General features: G+C 42.2%; 1 protein-coding gene across 2 annotated transcripts; it reads right to left on the bottom strand.

Annotated features, from left to right (window-relative positions):
* Nucleotides 1–4,342: 4,342 nt before the first annotated feature.
* Nucleotides 4,343–18,258, bottom strand: hnf1ba (HNF1 homeobox Ba; the record flags this gene model as incomplete). Of its 2 annotated transcripts, none has more annotated exons than XM_079272244.1 (10): nt 4,343–4,363; nt 6,670–6,714; nt 7,113–7,240; nt 7,877–8,059; nt 8,144–8,270; nt 9,518–9,672; nt 14,955–15,196; nt 15,290–15,557; nt 15,878–16,077; nt 17,873–18,258. In XM_079272244.1, 10 exons carry the CDS (start codon nt 18,256–18,258, stop codon nt 4,343–4,345), a joined length of 1,755 nt encoding a protein of 584 aa, XP_079128370.1. The 2 variants fall into 2 exon arrangements, with proteins under 2 accessions (XP_079128370.1, XP_079128371.1); XM_079272245.1 differs by having other exon boundaries at nt 14,967–15,196.
* Nucleotides 18,259–19,003: the final 745 nt, after the last annotated feature.

Genomic DNA, 19,003 nt, shown 5'->3' with positions numbered 1-19,003 from the left:
TATTTATTATTTTATTGCAGTAAGTTTTACAGTATGTGTCTTGTAGTGTTAACGCCGATTAAGAAACTTGAACTTGTCCCAAGTGCAAATGTGTACAGAGCAGGTTCAGAGGGAATAACTTAATATTACATTCAAATTTGATTCGTTTGAATTACAGGTGAAGGGACAAACATCAGCAGTCAAACTTCTCTTGAAGACATCATGTTCTGACTGACAACATTTGCTCAGATAAACTTCGTCTGGCTCAAGTTGAGGAAGCATCAGTCGTGAGTCATGACCTTCCCTGTTTTACGCTCTGCTGCCTGTGAGTCATGCCAGTCGGCTCACAAGAGGTGAAGGGAGAGTCAATGATCCTCTGTTCCCTGGAAGTCGTGTGCTTTGATCAGACAGATGCAGCGCTGAATTAGACGGCTATGGAGGAGTTGACGGTTATCTTGTAAAACTGAATGTCCTGAAGACTGGCTGAAGCTTCCTGGAAGATGACAGCAGCCCTGCATACGGACAAATTAATTATGATATTTTAGAGTTGAATCACTTTGTTTTGCTCCTCACAATTTTGCGTGCTGAAAAATGAATTTGTATCAAATGTTTTAAGGTAATATTTACTTAGGCCTGTTAACTGTGACAAGACATTTTTTTACATTCAGGTTAGTTGTCAAAAATATTCCCAAAACTATAATGATTATTAAACAATTGTAATAATGACACCATACTTCTATTAGCAATGTGTAATGTGTTTATTATTTTCTCTTGTTAAGCCACATTATTGCTGTTGGCTGGTATTCCTAAATGATTGAAGCCCCCCGCTGAAAGATGAGCAATAAAGAGTAGATAACACACTGAAGACATTATTTTCCCCAGAAATGAATTGTGTAATTAGTTGTTTCAAAATAGCATGTGGCAGCTAGTTATAACTTTAACCGTGTGCTGTAATTACTTTAACATTCAGCATGTGTAATAAATGAAAAAACATTGAATATAATCGATCTGTATTGAGATGGACATCAACGATTTAAAAAATAGCTGTCCATCTTTAAGTTGATCATGTATATATGTGTATATGATGTATGTATCAGAACATTGGATGGCTGAGATGATCAAATAAATCGTTGATTGTATTTCATAGAAAGTTAGCTGTAAGGTAATAAAATCCATGAAAAGATGACCTACAATGTTTCTTCATCAATAAGCATAAGCTCATCCCTCAAATAACAAGACTTACAATGAAGCACACGGGAGGTAAAACAATACAACAAGCTAATCACTGCTGGGTCAGCAAATATAAACCGTGTTTAAAGCCACAAAAGTCCGGAGCACATTTCTAACAGTCGTCCAAGAATGTGTCAATGAATCGAGCTTGTATTCACACTCCAATTCAGGGCAGAATTAAATGGCATGTTTAGAGAGTTCAGTGTTGTGTTTCAAACTCTAACAGATGCTAATGAGCCTTTCAGTATTTCAGTTTATTTTAGAGGAAAGAGAAAAAGAGACATGGTCAGATCTTTAGAGGCCTCCTGGGTCTGAAAATCAAAGGCCTCATTGAAAACCAAATAGAGCAACATCAGTGGATTACAAGGCTTCAAACAGCAGGGCTCCACGACGGAGGCTGCAGGTCAACGCGGGGATAGAAAAGCAGAGTTAAGGGATTCCCAAGTGATATAAGTCATTCGTTTTAAAGTGGTCACTTTTTTTTAACATGACGCAAACATTATTATTAAAGCGAATATCTTTAAAATGGCTGTAATATGTTTTTTTGTACGCAGGACAGGCTTAAGAGTCTTAAAATGACTGGTTTATATCACACTTCATAGATATTACAGAAAGATTAACCGCTTAAAATGAAGGTGTTTCTTGTCATTAGGAGAACTATAATGACAGCAATTATATTTTTTACAGTGGGCTCTGTCAGAACCAGATAAAGGCTCAAATGAATTGTGCTATCAACATGTCGGGTTCACTGAACTTGTTTCTTGAAATGTAATGTGCACTTTAGATCTATGAACTTCAAAAAGGCTGTTTGTCTTATCGCGCAACAACACCACAGCATCTTTGTAGACGTTATAAACATTTTGTAGATGTGGAAAGTAGCTCAAGCACTGCATTTAAGTACACATTTGAGGTACTTCCATTTTATGTTACTTTAAACTTCTGCTCCACCACATTTCAGCGGAAAGTATTTCTCCACTACATGTATCTCAGAGCTATGAGCTACACTACAAGTTACTTTGCAGATCAAGATTTTACATAAGTTGGAAATATATTGTAAGATAAAATTCCAAATATGTTTAATATGATAAAAATATATATAGAAAATTCTTATAAATGTATTGTAAAACATCCCAACAGTATATCAAATCGTTAGACTGAGCATAATAATAGTAATATTACAGCAAGAGCATTTTTTGTACACAAAATAACCCAAACCATGTATTCTTTTTGAAAAAAAACTTTTACTTGAAATATCAACATTTTCTCAGAAAGTATAAATAATGATTTATGATTGATTTAAATTTTTATACAAAAATAATACATTAGGAGGAGAAAAAAATCATATCCTGTCACACAAGTGTGAGTGCCCTCTGATCAGATGGCAGTATATGTGCCCATAATAACACACAAACCAACCGACCAAAATAATAATAACAAATGTAATGACCTAATATTGAACCGGAGACTGGATGTGACACACTTATGATACGCAGTAATAGTGATTCTTGATGCCAAATTTGGTCCCAATCTCTACCTTTCCTCATCATTGTCCAGCTAAGTTAACATTCGCTAAACTGAACTGAGGATGTTGTGTTCGGACAGAACTTAGCTACCTAACAGCCTGTACACACAGTCCGTACACTTTGTACGTTACCTTCGCTGTTTGCGGGCGAACAAACACAAATGGCCCGTTCGCGGCGAAGTAAGTTCGCTTCCGCCCAAACACACTTTGGTACATTTAGCGTGGGCGTCTGTACCCACAGCAGCTGCTCCTCTCCCCAACATTTCCCAATCTCTGTGGATTCCTGTATGATTAGAGCAGCTGCTGTCACAACACTGCCCTGTCATGTCTCTCTCCTTCACAAAATACCAGACTAATTTGACTGTTTTGTTTCAGAATACTTGTCAATATTTCCATTCTAACCCCGGGGGGGTCCTGGTGTATGATGAGGAGTTATTAACAATATTTGTCCAATTTGGTATCTCTTCACATTGAGGCAGGAAGTGGGAGGAGGAGAGGGCGGTTGAGTTCCATTCCTGAAATTCACCTGAACCTGTGTGTGCAAACAACACGGAGGGGAAGGGCACCAGTTAGAGTGTGTGAGTCAGTCCTCCCACCGCAGACTTTGCTGGCTGACTCTTATTCTTTGGCATATTTGTCACACATTCATCCATCTGCTTCTCTGTTATGTTACAGGCAGCTTCATCAACAGCAACTCCAGCATACAGTTTATACTGTATGCTATGGGCTAATTGTTGGTGACTTCACTGATAGTGCATAATTCATGTCCAGTCTCAAGTGTGTGGAGTTCTGTGCAGACTCCGTGATACAAAGAATTGCGTACACCTTTTGGACGCATTGCATAGTCCTTTTTAAGATTGTCAAAGTCTTTTCAATCACAGTATACACATTGAACAACTCCTGAAAGGATGAATCCCTCGCATTAATCACCTGCACTAATGCTAGCACAGTAAAGCTGAGTGTGAAAGAATAATATGGAAGACTTCTTTAAGGCCCAGTGAGAATGTCAAATGCACGCACAAGATCAATACGTGGTTATTGTGATTGTCACACAGTTCTGCTCACGTGCAAGACAATTTGTTTTGGCATCCAGGAACTTGTTGCGAGTCTTTCAGCCTTCACAGAGGCTAATCACTGTCTCTGTTAAGTTTCAGGGTGTCTTCGTGTTCCCACCTTAAATCACAGGGTAATATAAGTTGTCCCAGAGCCTTCATTCAAGTCTGTGCCACCACAGTCTGTGAGCCATATTTGGGTGCTTGGTTTTTGTTCCATTGTAATGTCAGAAAAGAGGATGACGGGTGGCATAAAAAACTGAATACTGTTTTCAAAGCTTGTGTTAAAATCATCTCTGTTGATCATGTGTGTGCGACAGAGGGGGAATCCAGTCTCCTCACTTTCAGGTGCAGCGAGTTTTTGTTTTTCCTCCCCCTCTGTCCCCGTTTCTCATTTTCACCGCTTGGCCCACCGTCGTTGCCGCTCCTCCAGTTTTGTTGACCGACTCGTCATCCAGCGCGGCGTTGCCGGTTATTAAGAGTTGTCGTGGTTACCGCGGTGAGAGGGTGGAAAAATGTGCTCCCGTTGCTGGGCACCGAGGAAGTCAGGTGGACGCTCTCACCAAGCTTGAAGAGGACACTGAGAGGAGAAGGAGAGAAATGTGAGACGAAGTAGACCTGCGTTACATAAAACAATAAATACAATCTGTCCAGTAACACAGGTAGCCTATGTACAAAGTGCATCAAGGCTTCCTGAAAGTGACAAATTACACCTACGTTAATACCAGTAGTGGGAAGTAACTTAGGACAGCTTTGAGGTGAGTTTTTCCATTCCACGCCATAACATTTTCAGAGGAAAGTACCACACTTTTTAATCCACTACATTTATTTTACAGCTATTGTTGCTTTTCAGATGAAGATTGTACAAAACATATCATTTATTAAAATATGATGCATTATTAGAGGTTAAACTATGATGCAGTTTTTAGAATTAGCTCCACCGTGACCAAACTACAATGTTAAAGTGCCATTTACGTCAATAATATTACATGGACAGGATATATGTTTCCTTTTCCTAGGTACAGTCAGTACAATGCGTTGCTGAAGTAAAATTAGGAATGCAGGACTTTTACATGCGATGGAGTATTTTTTATAGTGTGGTACTTTTACTTAAGTAAACGATTCAAATACTTCTTCCACCACTGGTAAACACATCACCCCTGCACCTTCATGTGCCACACCTGACCAAATACATTCCTCGTCCCTCTTTCTCCCGGCTCTCAAAAGCCTTGTTTCCATTGAAATGCTGTTTTTTTGGATTGTTTGTGGAATTTATTTTTCCACCTGCCTCTTCAAGGGTGAAGGCAGGTGACCCTGGTGTGACCCTGGTGTGACCCGGCGGCCAGCAAACAGCTTCACCTGATAAAGGTGACCCGCAGGGTAGGACTTGAGTCATTAGACGCCGGGCTCTGAGCCGAGGTGAGGCTGAAACAGACGCAGGTATAATGGAGGGTGCTCGGTAAACAATGACCGTTATAAAGCCCGAGCGTGCTAGTCGTGTCACAAGAAGAAGGCTGTCCCATCCAAATAAAGTCCTGATAAGAAAAGGGCCTACCAGCTAATTGCTCTCTAAATAGATGTGTTTGTGAAATGCCACAGTGTGATGCTGCCAGTGGTGGAAAGTAACCACCAGTACATCTACTCAAGTACTGCACCTAAGCACAATGTTGAGGTACTTGCGCTCAACAAATGTGAAAATGTGCTGCTTTTCTTGGTAGCATTTTGGGTTTTGGACTGCTGGCCAGACAATACAAAACATTTGATGAAGTCACCGCAGGCATTGACACTGTTTCTCTAATGTTTTTAAAACTTGAATTGACATAATCAAATGAAAAATAATTGTTAATTGTTAAACCAGTGGTTCACAACTTCTTTGCCTTCTGACTCGTTAATCCTCTTGTCAGGTCAATCTTTAATTCACATAAATTAGATTTGTTTCATTCACGATCCATCAAATATCTAAACACTCCATCTGTGTAATTCTACAATATTTGAAGTATTGAAGTATTCCTTATGTTATCACAACAAAGATCTATCATCAAACGTATGAAGCGATTTAGAATTTATAAATCCTAACGTGAAGATTCAGTCTGGAGAATTCATACCTTGTGGTTTATTCACACAGGTAAAGGATTTAAAAATACTTCTTCCACCATCAGGTACAGCGTTTATTACAGCATACACCTGAATTGTTTCGCAAAAGTGTATCAATAAATATCTGATTGACCCCGTAGAAAGAGCAACACCCCGACCAAAATGCATCTATATTTCAAAGCCTCAGAGAGTTTTGTTTTACGTCCTTCCTCCACTGAGGATGCACCGCTCTGAGCTATCATCCCATCATCCCATCTGTCGGTCGGTAGCGCGGCGGTACGAGTGCTCTGCCTCAGCGTGGGAAATTGAGCGTGTGAAAGCACCATGGACAACATTTCAGGCAAGAGCGATCACTGAGCGCAGGGAGAAGTAGGAAAGAGGAAGAGGTGTAATTACCCCCACCACCCCCATCTCATCTCCAGCCTCACTGTAGCATGGAGGAAAGTAGCAGCGCACCAGGCTTGAGAACTTTGATTAACAGCGGGGCTCATTTCCTGATCGCAGAGGTAACTCTCAGCAGGGAGATGAAAGTGAAAGGAGGCAGCATTAATCAGGAGGCGTTCGGGCTGAGGGAGCAGGTGATTGATTAGACGTCTGTTTAAGAGGAAATAGGAATTCTGAGGAGTATACTTTCCATATATCTACCTCGTCTATTAGTTTGGAGGCAAATGAAAGCATTTGAACATCAGCAACAGCCCCGACAGTAGAACAAGCAGTGTGCAGGGCCACTTAAAGTATTTGGTCATTTTACTCATTTAAAATGTGTGACTGAACAGATCAAATGATATTTACCCAAGAGAGGCCCCCGAGTTGTACCATCTTGTTTACAGTACCGTCCTAATGTGACAGGAATTAAACAGGTCAACACACAATCGTAACACACACACTTCTCATTATTTAGTTCCTGCTACTATGTGTGTGCTTTTCGACTGTGTAGTTTCTCTCTATCAGTACAGGGTTAGGGTGATTTCGGTGTATCAATAGGTGATGCGTGAGCTAATCAAGTGTTACAGCACTTTTTTACAAAAGAGAGATTTGATGAAAGGATAATTCTATAGATTGCGAAATGAATTACACCAAAAACTGCAAAAACATCTCAGATTTACTGCTGATTCTCATGCAGATTACCCGACATTGATCACAGACTTTCACTTATTTAATCTGAAAACCCCACAGTAGCAGGCAGGCAGAGGTGAGAACATGCATCTCACTGAGGCCTCTGTGGTGTGACTGACCGTCTTGTTTGAGGACATGGAGCTGAGGGTGCTGAGGGTGCTGAGGCTGTTGCCGTCTGTGACGACCATGGCCGAGGGGAAACGTGACGGGTGGGAATATTGCGGTGGCTCTTGCTTGTGAGGATACACTGCAAAGGAAAGTCAGACAGATACGAGATAGATAAGAATTACACACTTGTACATGGATTTTGTTTTTTAAAAGTACCAAGTTTCAAGGTTGATATCAGATTTAAAGCAACTGCAGAAACTAAAGGAACAAGAGAAGTATGATTTAATCCAACATGTGGTATGAGTGCAGCCTGTATTTGTATCTGGTGAGTGGAGCCCCTTTCCTTTTCTGTTTTTAGAATTGAGAGACAGTTTGGAAATCATGTGTCAATGTATGACACCAAAATGGAATTTGGGTGAGAACATCAATAACTATTAATGAAGTAATAAGTTATAATAGGATGATAGGTTTTTTTTTATGCTTTATTTTACACACTGGTTTCCAATATGGGAATCGTACCCCTTAAAGGGTCCCCAAGATAACTAGGAGAGAATCAAAAACATATGTCCTGCACACCTCCACACTTTACGCTTTTAGGCCTCTAGAGTTACTGAAATGAAACAAATTAAAACAGTTTTAACTGCTCACAGAGTAGACTGTAGCTTTTAAAGCCACGCAAGCCCAAAAGCTTTTGAACCCATGATATAACTGACAGGCAAAGCACACTAGAGGCTTGCATCCAAAGATGATGGGAGAACAAATGAGTGTTACTGACTGTGCGAGTGTGTGACAGTAGCCATGAACGGCTGCTGACTCATGTGGCTGGGGGACTGCTGCATCAGGCTCTGCTGGTGGGGGCTGTGGAGCTGATGGGAAAACTGCACCGGCTGCAGCGCCGCTAGGCTGCCGGCCACGCTGTTGATCACTGGCACCGTCTGAGATTGCGATGAGTTTAAACCTAGTGAGACAGAGCGAAACCTCAGTCAAAACATGTCGTGATGGAATCAATTCAAAGACTTCCACTTCTTGATTTAAGACGTACTCTGTGCTATGGCCATGACTCCAGATAGAGGCATGATGAGGTTCTGTGTCTGCTGATGGCTGTGATGGGAACTGTGGATGTTGGTCAGTGTGCTGACCGGGGGAAGACCTCCGCCTGAACCTGAAATCTGGGGAAAGATGAAGGAAATCGATACAATTAGAGTTCCGATTTATTGCTGTCATGTTTTATGACAAACTACCCCACTTCAAGTTATGAGTGTCTGCTTTGTACATTCACATAAATGTGTTTTCAAAGTGAAACAGATGTTGGCTGCTAAGCAAACAACAGACATAAATGTTGACTTAGTTCAGATTCTTTTGTACGACACTGTACTTGTGTAACTCCACTCACACACAGCACACAAGCAAATACTGATAAGAAACGAAAGGTCAAGAAGAAAAAGAATCATACTAAAAAATGTCAGCAGAAGAGCATGCATGAGTTTTTGTAGCACAGTGACAGTGTCTGTACACCTGCGTGTTGGTTCATGTGAATGATTCCGGGAATATTTGCAAAAAACAACATCTGCATTTGCAGTAATAGCTATCTGGATCCTCCCACTCGGCGGGGCAGTGACTATTTGACGACCGCCAGCTGCCCAAAAACGACAGACCGGCCAAACACACATCTGCAAATAAGAAACTGTCAGCTCTGACCTGCTGTAAAATACACAGCCTGTGGTCATTTCACTGAGTGTCGCTCCAAAAGACAGAAGTATTTTGATCCGACAGGGAAGTTATTGAACTTCAGTTACATGACATATTTATACATATATATTTTATGTGACCCTGAACTAGATAAGTAGTTCAAACGGTAGAACTTATGGTTGTATGGCAATTCAATTTTGGTCCATTGAACCAACATTTGGTTCAATGTGTGATTTTGGTAAATCACACATCTCAAAAGATTTGTTGCACCACGACTCAAACGCTGTGGACCAGTGCACAGGTTTCCTTGTCACTGATCAAATATTGGACGAGGGCAGAAGGGAGAAACTCTGAAGTAGACACAAACAAAAAGAACACATTGGGTATAATCAAATGTTGGCGTCATTTCTCTGGCAGAACAAGCAGGGCTCCACCCGTGGCTCCTCTTTGCGAGGCATTTAATCAATAAGAAAAGAATGTTTCTTTGTCCGGTTTATTGGCTGATGCCCGCACACTCTGGTCTGGTGAAGGCTGTGTGCTAGTCCAGCCATGGCCTGCCACCCCAGCTCCACCTTTCAAACAGAGCAGCACAATGTGCTAATTGTTGGCTCTTTGGCCGTGGGTCCATGGGAGAAGAGGTTCAGGAACCTGCTTTGTACGTTTATGCTAAACGCAGGCCGGGCCTTATCTAATCTGAGGCCATGAGGGCCCAGGTGTGTTCACTCACCATCTTGGCGTCAGGTGACAGCAGGCTGTGGCTGTGGTCCAATCCTCCCGGAGACACCTGCTGGAGCACCGACTGGCTTGTCGCCATCGGGTTGCTACTGTGGTGGCTGATGGTCGTGGAGGAGGTAACCTCACCGGGGCCTTGGCTGTAACGCACTGAGAGAGAGAGAGAGAGAGAGAGAGAGTTAGTTTCACTTGTCGTATCATACAACTATAACAGCTGTTGTGTCCTACAACTATAACAGTTATGTAGAGCGGAGATATAGCAGCGCAGGCATCATTCTGTGCTGAGAAACACTGCTGTCACTCCAATCTACCTGCTCTTTGACGCAGACGGGGGAGGCCAGAGCAAACAAACACAGTGACCCGTCTGCTGCTATCTGCGTAGCTCAGCCAAGGCCATTCACTCGTTCACTCGCTCACAACAGAACTCCCATCAGACTCTCTGATCAGCACACAAATGCTACTAATGGTGTTCTTAATTGCATCAGTGTGAAGTTTCACCAGAAGTGCTCAGATCCTTTACTTCAGCAAAAAGTCCTGCAAGTCCTGCAAACAATTAAATAAATAAGGTATTTTCAGTGTTTTCCACAAGATGTGTTGAAGTAGTTCTTATGTGTGATATATTATTGTACATGACATTGTCAGATTGGTAATACTGATGCATCAATGTGTAAGCAGCATTGTGCTGTTGTAGCTGCTTGAGGTGGAGCTAGTTTGAACTACTTTATATTCAGTTTGTTAGTTTAGTTCAGTGATTTCTAACCTAGGGGTCGCACTCCCTCCAAAAAGTCACAAGATAAATGTGAGAGGGAGATGACGGCAAAAAAAAGGTTCTGCAAAATAAATTTCTCTGATCTTTGATTTTTTTGTGAAATATTGGATAATTGTACCTTTTTCAGCCTAACAATAATCACAGAAGTGTATTTTGTAAACTTATCATATTTTTTTTTACGTAAAATCTTTTACGTTTTAAGAGAAAAGAAATACTAGAAACTATTAGAAAATAAGTAGTAGTAGAGTAGAAGATTAAAAAAAAGACCCAATAAATTCAACGTACAGTGCTCAAGTAAATGTACGTTTTGTGTTATTTTTACATCTCCAGTGAGGTTTCAATGAAAATTGAATTCTTATTTTCGTGCCATCACTTAATCCTGTGTCTAGACTTCTTGTTGTCTCTCACTGGAGGCCCAAAGGAATGCTTCACCCCACCACAACCAACAATCCAATGCCTGTTTGCCGATGCAGGCCCCCTCTGATACCAACAGAGTAAACATTACACAATTACAAGCAATGTCAAACACATTCTTATCCTGTGGTCTCAGCCCCACACAGACACAGAGAGCGTCCCTCCCTCAGTGACAGCGTAGAGACAGACTGTGTTTGCCCTCAGATCTCCCTTCTTCCCCGAGCCCTTGGTCCCTGACCCAGGTGTGACAGCCTGAACGGCCTGTCGAAGTCGCTCAGACATGTAAGGATGCATTGATATGCAGCCATTTTCAGATAAAAGGGAGGGAGAGGCACTGACACTAAATGTGACCAATACGGGGGACATTGTTTTCTTGTTGCTGCAGGATGTGTTTGCAGATCTGACAGTTTGCTTCAGGTGCCAGGGCACACAAATCTTTTTCTTCTCCTGAAATCCTGCTGTTGGAACTCGTACAGATTCATGTATGTCAACGCATAATATGTCACAGCAGTTATCGTAATAATCTTGCATGAGATTCCGCACATTTAAAGCAATACGTTGACATTTTCGGACATACAAGCTGAGCGTTAGCGATCGGCAAGATGGCAAACAAGCGTATTTTCCATACTGTTGAACTATTCCTTTGACTACAGACACTGAAAATACAGATACCGCGATGTCTGAAGCCACAGCGCTATATTTCATCCTCTAAAGTACCTATCCTCCATTTTGTTCAGACCACAGACTTCATATTGTCTTCTGCAACCTTCTAGCAACCCCACAACACTCCACCATGCCTTGTAAACACTGCCGCAGAACAATAAAGCACTCCATTGGACTCATGACCCCCATTGCCACACAATAGAGGAGGACTCATAAAAAGGCAGTTATCTCGGAGCTGGACGACCTCTTAAAGTGTCAGACACAGAAAAGGATGCTATTCAGGCCAGTTTTGTTTCTTTGGGTCCGGCAGTAATCCAGCTGCACGGAGCCTCGGAATAAGTAAAAACGACTTCCACAATCTGAACTAAGAAACTCTGCATTAGAAACCGAGTTTTTTAGAGACACTTTAGTTTCTGTAAAACTAAAGATTTGCTTTCACAAGATGGGACAATCCAAGAAAAACTGAGGCGTCTTTTTTGAGAGCAGGGGGGAGGGCGAGAACTTCAGAGGGGGAGTGGTAGCAAGGATCTTCAGCAGGTTTTAAAGGCTCTAGCTCCCTGTGTGACCCATGTTATATCAAAGCCTGCCTCCCCAACCCCAGGCAGTGCTCATTGTAGTGCCGCTGCATATGACAGACCTCCTGGGTCTCTGCAGGACGTATCCAGTCTCTTCTTTGTGGCTCTCTGGGAGTCACAGAGCAGTGGAAAGTGCAGAGCTAGGCCATTATTTTCTGTGTCAGTTTGTGTGTGTGTGTGTGTGTGTCTTGTTTCAAGCTAGCCTGAGGTGACGGAAAGCGACACAACCCACGGATAATCCCCCCCACTGCTGTGTCTGATCAGGAACTTCTGAGTCTGCTAGTTTTGTAACGTGCCGAATGATGCAGCTCAGCAATGATTCTATTTAATGGTGACTTCAGCTGCTGAATTATTAGTGCTGCAAGAAGCACTAATCTAAAAATACTCCATCACAAGTTAAACTCTTGCATTCAGAATCCTATGCAAGTAACAGTACATAAGTATTGGAAAAATGTACTTGAAGAATCAAAAGTAAAAGTACTTGTCAAGCAGAAAAGCGGCCCCTGTGACAGAAGTATGATTATATTTTAAATTATGAGACTGTGTCAGCTGGGATCGGCTCCAGGGCAATCGGAGGGCGGGCACTACACTTCTGTCGGGAGGCCGTTATCAGCTGTAACCACCAAATGAGAGTAGGGCAGAGCGGCGGCCATGAGCTATAGGGGATATCTCTTTGGTGGAGCAGCTCACAACTTGACATCTGAAAGAATTGACAAGGGGCCCCAACTAGACAGCTTTTTGTTAAATTTGGAAAGAAGCGTTTAATCCTTAACAATGAACGGTATTTTGTAAGATTATTCTGTGTTTTTTTTTAGGTAAAATCTTGTCTCGGCTATTAAACACAAAATTACGTTTAAATAACAATTTACCTTTGTAGAGGAGTAAATGTATAGGCTAAAATACAATGAAAATACTCAAATAAGTACTCGCGTAAATGTACTTACTCACTTCCCACTACCGCAAACAACCTTTTCTTCAGATTATTTTATTATGTTAAATGCATACTTATTATTGTAATTATTAAATTCATGAGGAAATCTATCATTATACGGTCGTATATATTGATTTAGTCTGCATATCTGTGACATGAACTAACTAGCGGAGGTTTATGCTTCAAAGCAAAATGCCGTAAATAAGATGAATTACTTGAGCTCGGTAAACGTTGTCAGCGGATGAACAGCAGGTAAATATTACATGGGAAAACACAGGTGCGTGCACACATACGCCTTCTGACAAACGATGTAATCTGCCTGAGTTCAGTTTCATTTCTGAAAGTAAAAAAGGTCACCAGCAAAACTGTTGTGACCGACTGATCAACGAACTGAAACAGAATCAATAAAAACTCCCAAAGTAAGAGGGATTTCTTTGATCCGACCCAGCGGTGACCTCTCTCGTATGACTGAAGGTGTGGCGACAGTTTAGAGAGGGGGGGTTGACTCGGTTTCTCTCTAGGCGAAGAAGGGGTCATCAGTCCTGTCTGGCCAGAAAAGGGCCAATACCCCAGTGGACAGCTCATGCTGCTCCAAGTCTGCACCCAGCCTCAGCAACTATGCCAATGCCCATAAAGATGAGGGGGGGGGGGAGGCTTTAAAATCAGTCCTCCCCAAGGCCCAGCAGAGATAAATGAACCTAGGTTACAGTCACTGCAGTCTTCTAATACACCACAGACAATGGGACCTCCTGCTGAGGCAGAGTATAGAGAGTAGAAGTCAGAGGAGCCCCTTATCAAAGGCCTAGGAGATGTAGTAGCAAAGGATTTTAATTGTCCATTAAGCATGCATAATACAGGCCGTGCCCTAGCAACGCAATGAGACGCCCTGCTGGGATATTATTGTCAGGCCAGAGTCTGACACTGAAAAACAGCTGATGCTGTCGGCAGGATGCCAGCAGGACACCATGTAAGCAGCTAGCTGAGGGGCTTTTTTGTGGGGAGAGCAAACTGTTTTCCACCACGCACCGACCCTTCCCTTCTGCAACCTCATCGCTGACCCTCTGGCTTGGCAACCTGAGGTCAATGCCTGGTCAGGTGTTCTGAGCAACAACAAGACAAAAACAGAAACCTCAAGCAAACAGACAATCACCAAAGGTAAAAGAGCAAGGCAAGGCAAACAGTTTGTTTTCCCTTCAAAGCGTGCTCGTGTCCGAACACGAGAGGACAACAATAGGCCCCGAGCGAGACTCTCAAATCACAGTTTTATGGCGGGTGAGTGATGGCGCGGAGGATAATGCTCTGCGAGGCCTATCAGCTTTGTTTTTATGTCGTATACGCCAGGTAGACTTAGTCAACACCAATTACTGCAAATGCAAACATCAGCTTAGGGTGAAATGGCCGGAGCAATAACGCACGGCCTTTCCTTGTTTTGGAGACTCTCTGAGCGATGTCATTAGCAACCTGCATGGGAGGAGGAAATGTGGAAACGACGGCGTCATGTCGAGGTAACCTGGATGTGTCTGTCCCCCCCCCCTCCCTGACCCTGGCCTGACCCTGGCCTGTCACAGGATTGCTGCCCTTTGTGTCATGCTCCTCCATGCTGACTTTGGAGTGGAGATTGCAGGTACAATGTGGATTGTTCTCAGTGTGTTTTCAAAGATCAGAATAACAATGGCATTTGCTCAGCTCACTCACTCACGCTCATTGATCACTTGTCCCCTCTTTCTCTGCCTCTCTGATCACATCAACTGCGCTTACGTCGAAGAAAACGGCTGCTTTGCGCTAGCACCGAAAATGTCGGCGTTCAATGATGAATCTGCACACGTAACATTTAAAGCGTAACTCCACCGATTTTACACATCAAAGTCTGATGTAGGCGCCGGGTTTTGATAAAGACAAAGAATGTGTGGAATAAAAAAGACAATATCTCGCGTTGCTGTATTCATTTTGAGTATTTTCTGTCCGACGGTGTTATAGGAGTCCAACCTTAAATGGGTGGAGTACTCTTTTAAAGAAAAATCTGTCATCATGACACATGTTTGCTCTCTGTGGTGCTGAACTGCATGCAAAGCAATGCCACTTGGCATCTTACTGGGAGGTGAGATGCTGGTCTGGGGATGATGTGGCGAGTTGTGGGACAGCAGAGGGTTCATGATGTGGGGGTGGGACGGTACGGTGATGGCATCCATTGCCAACTTCTGCCTGAAGGCTTCCTCCTTACGCCGGTTGGCAAACCAGTTATATACCCGCACTTCAGTGACCAGATTAGAGCCGAGGCCCTGAGCTTTGGAGGGGGAGACGCCTCTCTGAAGACACTCGGCTCTGCAGGAAACAGATGAACAGGGTGAACAATTGGGGTTGGTTTTTGTTTGGGTGACATTTTTCAAAGACGGCGGAGGAAGGTGTCATGTTTACCTGTTGCACTCTTCTACCAAAGCTTCCCTCTCCTCCTTGCTGGGGTTCTTCTGGCGTTCATAGGCCTGGTACAGGATTTGCTGGGACGCAGGCCCCCATTTGAAACGGTTACGTCTCATTTTCTTGCAGGAGGGTTCGCTGCCGACCTCTTCACCTGGCTGACCCATGCCCTGACCGGACGGGTTGAACTCTGGGAAAAAAAACATCGGATCCTGATTGCCTTTGTCTGTCATGTTGCCCATAGAGCCTTGCACTGCCTGGTTGAACTCTGCAAAACAAGAAGAGGTACATTTATTAAAACTCGAATAGAGCTTTCTTTTAAAACCACAAAAGGAAAATACACATTTGTAAAAGTACAAGTTAGTTATGTACATAATAGTGGTGTTTTCTGTCCATAAATCATATGCATTTCCTTTGGATGCCTTGTGACAGAATGTAGGTGCTGTTTAGTCACCCAGCATTATCAGAAAATGTCCAACCCAAAATTGATATCCCTACAGGTGTTAAGCCCAAATAAAATGCAGCGCTTTTGCCAAGTACACATTATAGGCCGGGGCCAAACTGTGAGAAACTCAAATATTAACTTACGTTGGAGAATTTCCCGCTGTTTCCTGACATACCAGGTGTAGAGGGCCGCTCGCTTCTGTGTTTTCATGGGCGTGCCTTTGTTGAGGTGCTGGGAGAGGTGAGACTGGTTCAGCCCTGTGACGTCCACCACCTCCCGTTGGGGGATGTTGTGCTGCTGCATGTAACCTTTGATCATGCGGGCAGCGCGCCATGGATCCTCTCTGGGTTCAGATAAAACACAGGAGCAGAAAACACTCATTTCACCACTGAACTAATCGCAGCTTTCAGAGGGAAGTCGTAAATATAGCAAAGACACCTTTACTCACGGCTGAAACAAAGTTTTTGGTCTATTTCATGCTATTAAAATAATGTACCGTAAACACATGACGGAATTATTCATGCAGGTGGAATTTGGTTAGATTTGTTGATATTAAAATTAGTTCATTTATATGTATACGAAATATACAAATATGGAAATACTCTGATGGAACACACATGAACTTGTTCCTTTCCTTTAGCTTGACTGTTTTTTAGAGCCTCAAGTTTAAAGGGGAAGTCCCTTCAAAGTGGTTTCAGCCAGGTTGAGAAATTTGGACCTTGTATTTGTTGCCTGAACGCATGATTTCAGCCTGGAAACAGTTGGATTAGGTTTGTGTACATTTCAAGTAAACACGAACAATAGAACTGTAAATTAAAAATAACCCCAAAACTGTGAAACAAATCTTCAAACAGCTTGACATAACTTAAAACTTAGGAAAAAGATATTTCTCAGATCATTTAATAGTATTTGGAAAAAATGATAATACTTGGCATCAGTCTAATATATATAGTGTAATGTATATCCTATATTTAAATACAAAAGAAATGCATTTGTTAAAAGACGATCAGATATTCTTTAAATAATAATCAAAGGAACTTCTGGTCAGGATTGTATACTTGTCTGTAATATTAAGGATATTAATCTCAAAGAAAGGCAAAGTTCAGTAAAGAATACATATTTTTCGTTTCAAATAAATTTCATTTTATTATATTCACATGAACGTTGCATGCATATATGTATCATTAAAACATGTTCTTACCTGTATAATTAGCGGTTCAAATTATTCATTCATAATTCCACTTCCTGCAGCAGTATTATAGCGTATGGCAGAAATATACGTGTAAAACGGATCCGAGATTAGCAGGCCTGACACACTGACATCGGTAATTATAGCAAATCTACACACATCTGTTTGTTTTGGAGAATGTGGAGGCCGACATCTAAGTCTGCGGGTTAAGTGGGATATGTTAGTTTATAACTTTTGACAATGAATAACCAGATCTCCATTCACTCTAATCACACGCCACTGTGTATCTTTCAGTTGATGATTTATAGAATAAAATTAATAATAACTTAACTACACGTGGGTTAGTTTTGATATTCTTCCGGTCCGTGTTAGGACCTCAAATATTAGTTTTACAGTGAATCAAGTGGTTTGAGTGGATTAAAGGGATTAGAAGCACGAGGTCCAATTAGGATGTTTTCGCACGATGTGTTTACTGACACCTGAATAAATTGAAATAATAAAACTGTTAAATTGTAAGTAATAACTACACACTTAAATTGATTTTATATTTATTATTGAGAATGTATTATCGTATTTAATAATATGTTCCATATCTAAATTCTCCACCAGAAGTTCTTTAGTTTTTTAGGTGGAGCAGGCCTAGTTAATAATAAATATATCTAAGTGCAGCTGATATTTTCCAAAGGTAAAGAAAGTATAAGCCATGTGGAAAATTAGACCGCGGCGGGTTACTTCAAAATAATTGTAAACAAAGAAGGGAAATTACTTTTATATATAAAGGTCGATTCATATAATCGTAGGCTGTGCTTCATTTTCTAACCTTTAAAACGAAAACAAATAGAGCATTTGATGTGAGTTAAAGCAAATTCCACCCCGCATACTGTGATTGAAATAGATTTAAACTAGTTGTTCACACTTTTGAAAAATGTCAGATAACATAGGAACTTACGCCAACATGCGATCCACCTCCGCCCTCTGCTCGGCGGCCTCCTCCGTGTTGAGCGACTGGAGCTCCTTCAGTATCGGCGGGGTGTCGTAGTCGTCCCCGTCCCCGTCCTCGGAGCCCTCGTCCCCGGACATCTTGCCCTTGTTGTGGCCGTTGGTGAGCGTGTGGAATACGGGCTTCGAATCGACGTCCACCCCGTTCATTTTGCCGTTCTGAGGAGGAGCGGGGGACATGGGCAGGTTCTCCAGTTTTACTCCAAAGCCAGGCGGACTGGGGTCCATATCATCCAGGGCCTGGATCAGAACATCTTTGGTAACTCCTGAGTCCAGCAGGGCGCTGAGGAGCTCCTGCTGCAGAGATGTCAGCTTGGATACCATTTTTGAGAACATTAAAAACTCAACATAGGCCTGCTGTTTGCGCGCTGCAGCAGAGGGGAAAAGGGAGGAAACAGAGAGATATAATAATAAACAAAGTCAAAAATAAAGTTCCTGTCTTCCTCTCTGCTCCAGTGATGTGGGGAGATTGCGGCTGCTGACACCTGCTCCGACAAGCTGCTTCACTTCCCTGTTGAAGGGGAGGATGGAGCTAGTTTCTCATGATGCTTTCAGAGTGCAGGGGGATATAAAACGTGGTAATGAGTGGGCCGGCTGATGGGAGCCTTATGTAAATCCAGTGAATAAGGCCCTCTCTGGGCCGAGGTAGACATGTGTTTACACTGCTGCACTGCTGCTTTTATTGGCTCCCCTTATCAGCAAAACTTTCATGGACTTTGGACCATGTTGTATATGCCATAAAGACTTTTAAGAAAGGCGAGCTGCACATATTCACACTGCTCTTTTATTCTAGTTGTAGGCCTTGACGTAGTTGACGTAGTTCGGCGAGTAGAAACAAAAAGTTACTCTTGTGTATTTATTTGACTAATTATTTAGGTATTCAAGTACTCTCATTATTACTGAATGTGATAATCGTAGAGGTGTTAATAGCTGTCGTTGTTGTCATTAACTCAGCTGGTTTCCTTTAATGAAGCCAAATAAACGCATTCGTTTTAGGCAAATAGTCTCACATCACGGGGCCATATACATGCTTAGTTACATTTTAATACAGTGAGAATAAATTGTTTAACTTTTCAACTTT

Source organism: Melanostigma gelatinosum (genome assembly GCF_949748355.1).
Source record: "Melanostigma gelatinosum genome assembly, chromosome: 7".
In the NCBI taxonomy this organism is placed as follows: Eukaryota; Metazoa; Chordata; class Actinopteri; order Perciformes; family Zoarcidae; genus Melanostigma; species Melanostigma gelatinosum.
The sequence above is the reverse complement of the archived record's forward strand: the minus strand, read 5'-3'. Positions and strand labels throughout refer to the sequence as shown.